Raw genomic sequence first — 3604 nt, 5'->3', positions numbered from 1 at the left:
AACCCCAAATAGTAAGCCGATTAGATAACCATTTTGTTTAGACTTTTTATTTTCTGTTTTTAAAGACTACATTTTCTTAAAGTGGATAATAAAACATAACTATAGGACAAAAAATGGTCTTATATGATAAAAACATTGAAAAAGAGAACTCCTTGAGCATATAGCACAAGCGCAAGGCCATTGATAATGGAAATGGGAGCAGAAGAGAATAATACAAAAAGTTTCAGAGTGATTTCTTTTCAGCAATCCATTCCAAATAACAAACACGGTTCTCGTACAATACACCTATTTTAAGAACATTAATTCATTACATAAAACCAATGCTATTGAGTCGATAACATGACAAAATACTTCAAAATTTCTTTCATTATTCAGAATCCAACACCAACCTAGAAACCATCAACTAGGAACATTGTATAGATCAGGTAATCCAACAAAAATGCCCGTAAACAATGTTCAAATGACATCAATTTGAATTTCCAAAAGCAATCCCAGCTCAAAAGAAACCCCATCATCTAAGCCTGCAAATGAAGAAGAAGAAACAATCATTTTATCGACTCAACGAAGTTGAACCCAACTAAAATTGATCGACAAACAAGCCATTTCCTTAACCCTCTTCTTATTCTTTCGAATTGTTCCTATTCAGTAAAATTTTGCATTTTAGAAATAAAGGCAAGACTGATATCGTCATCTAAATGACAAAATAAAGTTAAGAGAGTCCATCAGTCCAAATTATTAGGATTCAACATCCCAAATTGAAAAGATGGATGTCTTCTACTATGTCTTGCAGTAAAAACTTGTGCATTGAATTAAACAAGGAACATTGTTATTTTTTACCTTATTGGCAATATTGTTTGAGAGCCAGTCAAGTCCTTCATAAAGCCCTTCACCGGATGTGGCACATGTGCTCTGGATGTACCTGAAATGGGATCAAGACATTGTACATATTACTACCTTAAAGTTTTAAGCCATTGCAAGTGGTAAGAGTTTGATGATCATCAAATGTACCAGTGACGTTGTCGGAGGGAGTGAAGACCAAGCTTGTCAGTGATCTCAGCAGCATTCATGGCATTGGGAAGATCTTGCTTGTTGGCAAATACCAAAAGCACTGCATCCCTCAGCTCGTCCTGCAAGTGCAATGCATGTTATCATGCATGTTATCATCTAGACAACAAACTAGAATGAAAAAGTTGTTTGGGGTAGCTTATGCAAAGGCTATCAAAGTTTGATTAATCAGTTTTTATTTTAAGTACCTCATTCAACATTCTGTGCAGCTCATCCCTAGCTTCAACAACACGGTCTCTGTCATTGCTATCCACCACAAAAATAAGTCCTTGGGTGTTTTGGAAATAATGCCTCCACAGTGGTCGGATCTTGGAACAAAACAGACATTAAATCAGTGGAACGAACAACTAATATTACCCATGTGCTATCTGATTGGCTACCAACTATGAGTCCATGGAAGAACAAAATGTCAAATTATTTAAACATGTTAAATAGAAAAATTCTAACTCCAACACTCCTAAGAAGTTCAAAAGTTTTAAGGGATTCGCTGGTAAAACCTATGCTTCTTAACTAAAAAGCTAGGTAAGGCACGGAAAAAGAAAATGAGAAGCCAGATTTTAACATCAATCAAATCAACATCGATTGATTTAAAACAAGCATCTATCAAGTTACATGTGTACCATACTCAAGGAACTCTGTACAACAACAGCAACAACATCATCATTTAAATACACAATCAGAAATCTGGCACCTCGAAATGATCGAATAGAGAAAGTAGAAAGCCCATATCCCAGACTTGATCAATGTTACCTTGTCTTGGCCCCCAACATCCCAGACAGTGAAGCTGATGTTCTTGTATTCCACAGTCTCAACATTAAAACCTGCAGTCATACACATGTCAGCGATGCCTCTGATATCACATTCTCCTTTTTTCAACAATAGTAATCACTAACTAAGATTGTGCATAGTTAAAAATGTAATGACAAAAAGTTTCTTATACAGAAACCGGAATAACAATAAGCGGTCAAGTCAAAGTCTTTAGTCTATGAAGGGATCACTGTTTCTACCAGCCCACTTTTTCAAAATTCTCATGTCTGGAATCTTGTGTCTAACTAGGATAGAAGTTGTGGTTGTAAGGTTTGCTCAAAGTCACAGCCTCTACTTAACCCAAAATTACAAAAGAGATATTCCCCATTCCCTATTGATAATAATTGGAGGCGTACGAATCAGAGATGCAAACGCAAGCCATTACAGATCCTAGGTTTTTAATTAGATTAATTATCCAGTGTTCCTCTATAAATTCATCTCGTCAAGGATAAAACAACAATTCATTATAGTAACTTTGATTTATTATAACAACTACAACAACGCAAATAAACAGGGAACTACCACGTTAAGCAAACATGTTCAATGGCTACGATCTAGAAACAAATGATAAAGCATCAAATTGTTGTAAACAAAACACATCAATTTCGCCATTTATTAATCCATGAAATCAGTAATCATGGATATAAAAACATCGACTTACCAATGGTAGGAATGGTGGTGACAATTTCTCCCAGCTTGAGCTTGTAGAGGATCGTCGTCTTACCAGCTGCGTCAAGACCCACCATGAGAATACGCATCTCCTTCTTGGCAAAGAGCCGGCTGAAAAGCTTGGTGAAAGACAGCCCCATGTTTCAAGTAATCTGAATACAAACACAACAAGCCAGCATCAGTTACCCCTTAAAATACAAACGACATCAGATTCTTAAATCAGCCAAAAAAAAATGTAAATAAAACCCAAAAGAGAAGAGGATCCGATGTTGTATTTCCAAAATCAAATAGCCTAGATTCAAAATGAAACTCCAAACAAGACCATAATGCCATTTTCATCCACAATTAAAACCAAAAACAAGTAATCGCTATAGCACAACCAAATCAATAAGACCCCTAGATCCAGCACAAAGGAAACGCATCCAACCAATCGGTTAAACACATGCATCGACACAAATCCATGGCGAACGCAATTCAAAGCAAAAAGGGTCGTCAGATCAGATCCAAAACAAAACATCAAGGCAGAGAAAACAGAAACCCAGATCAGAGAATACAAATCAATCAAAACCCACTAAAGAACAATCAATACCAAAATCAACCGAAGATCAAAAGAGGGAATCACCAGGAGCACAGATCGAAGCAGGAGGGATGAAAATTAAGGGTAAAATCAACAGGATTGTGGACAGATCTTGAAGAGAAATGAGAAAGGAAATTGAATGGAAAAACTTACGGAATTGAAGAGAGAAGATTAGAGAGATCGGCCCCAAATAGAATGATAGATCTCTCTCTCTTGAACACAAGAGAGAAGCTGTCCTTCACAATCAAATGCGCATTCGCTAATTATGAGGACTCTATTTTTATAAACGAAAATAATTTTAATTTAATTATTTCAAAAAAAAATATTTGAATATTGTCATGACGTGAAGTAACGTTTGACTGCTCGGTTTTTACTTTTCTTCTTATTTTTCCGTTTGGTTCGGTGACGCCGTTATGACGTTGCTTAAATTGTAAGTGCTGTTTGGGAAGGAAAAAAATTCGAATCTCGGGTCGGTTTCTTTATCCG

At 36.2% G+C, this 3604-nt stretch overlaps 1 protein-coding gene across 2 annotated transcripts; it reads right to left on the bottom strand.

Annotated features, from left to right (window-relative positions):
* Positions 1-209: 209 nt before the first annotated feature.
* LOC120086976 (ADP-ribosylation factor-like) lies at positions 210-3312 on the bottom strand. Of its 2 annotated transcripts, none has more exons than XM_090316968.1 (7): positions 3164-3312; positions 2534-2693; positions 1816-1886; positions 1254-1373; positions 1009-1127; positions 838-919; positions 210-521 (listed from the first exon to the last, which is right to left on the bottom strand). In XM_090316968.1, exons 2-7 carry the CDS (start codon positions 2679-2681, stop codon positions 516-518), a joined length of 546 nt encoding a protein of 181 aa, XP_090173094.1. In that variant the 5' UTR covers positions 2682-2693; positions 3164-3312; the 3' UTR covers positions 210-515. The 2 variants fall into 2 exon arrangements, with proteins under 2 accessions (XP_090173094.1, XP_038899738.1); XM_039043810.2 differs by having other exon boundaries at positions 3272-3312.
* Positions 3313-3604: the final 292 nt, after the last annotated feature.

Source organism: Benincasa hispida, chromosome 9, assembly GCF_027475165.1.
Source record: "Benincasa hispida cultivar pf3 chromosome 9, pf3_genome.v1.1, whole genome shotgun sequence".
Classification (NCBI taxonomy): domain Eukaryota; kingdom Viridiplantae; phylum Streptophyta; class Magnoliopsida; order Cucurbitales; family Cucurbitaceae; genus Benincasa; species Benincasa hispida.
The sequence above is the reverse complement of the archived record's forward strand: the minus strand, read 5'-3'. Positions and strand labels throughout refer to the sequence as shown.

What these genes read in the sequence shown, in the direction of transcription:
- LOC120086976 (XM_090316968.1), bottom strand. Translation starts at nt 2,681, where the DNA reads ATGGGGCTGTCTTTCACCAAGCTTTTCAGCCGGCTCTTTGCCAAGAAG. An exon ending in CACCACCATTCCTACCATTG is followed by an intron (nt 1,887 to 2,533) that starts GTAAGTCGATGT and finishes GTATGACTGCAG; the next exon opens with GTTTTAATGTTGAGACTGTG. An exon ending in TGCACAGAATGTTGAATGAG is followed by an intron (nt 1,128 to 1,253) that starts GTACTTAAAATA and finishes TTGCACTTGCAG; the next exon opens with GACGAGCTGAGGGATGCAGT.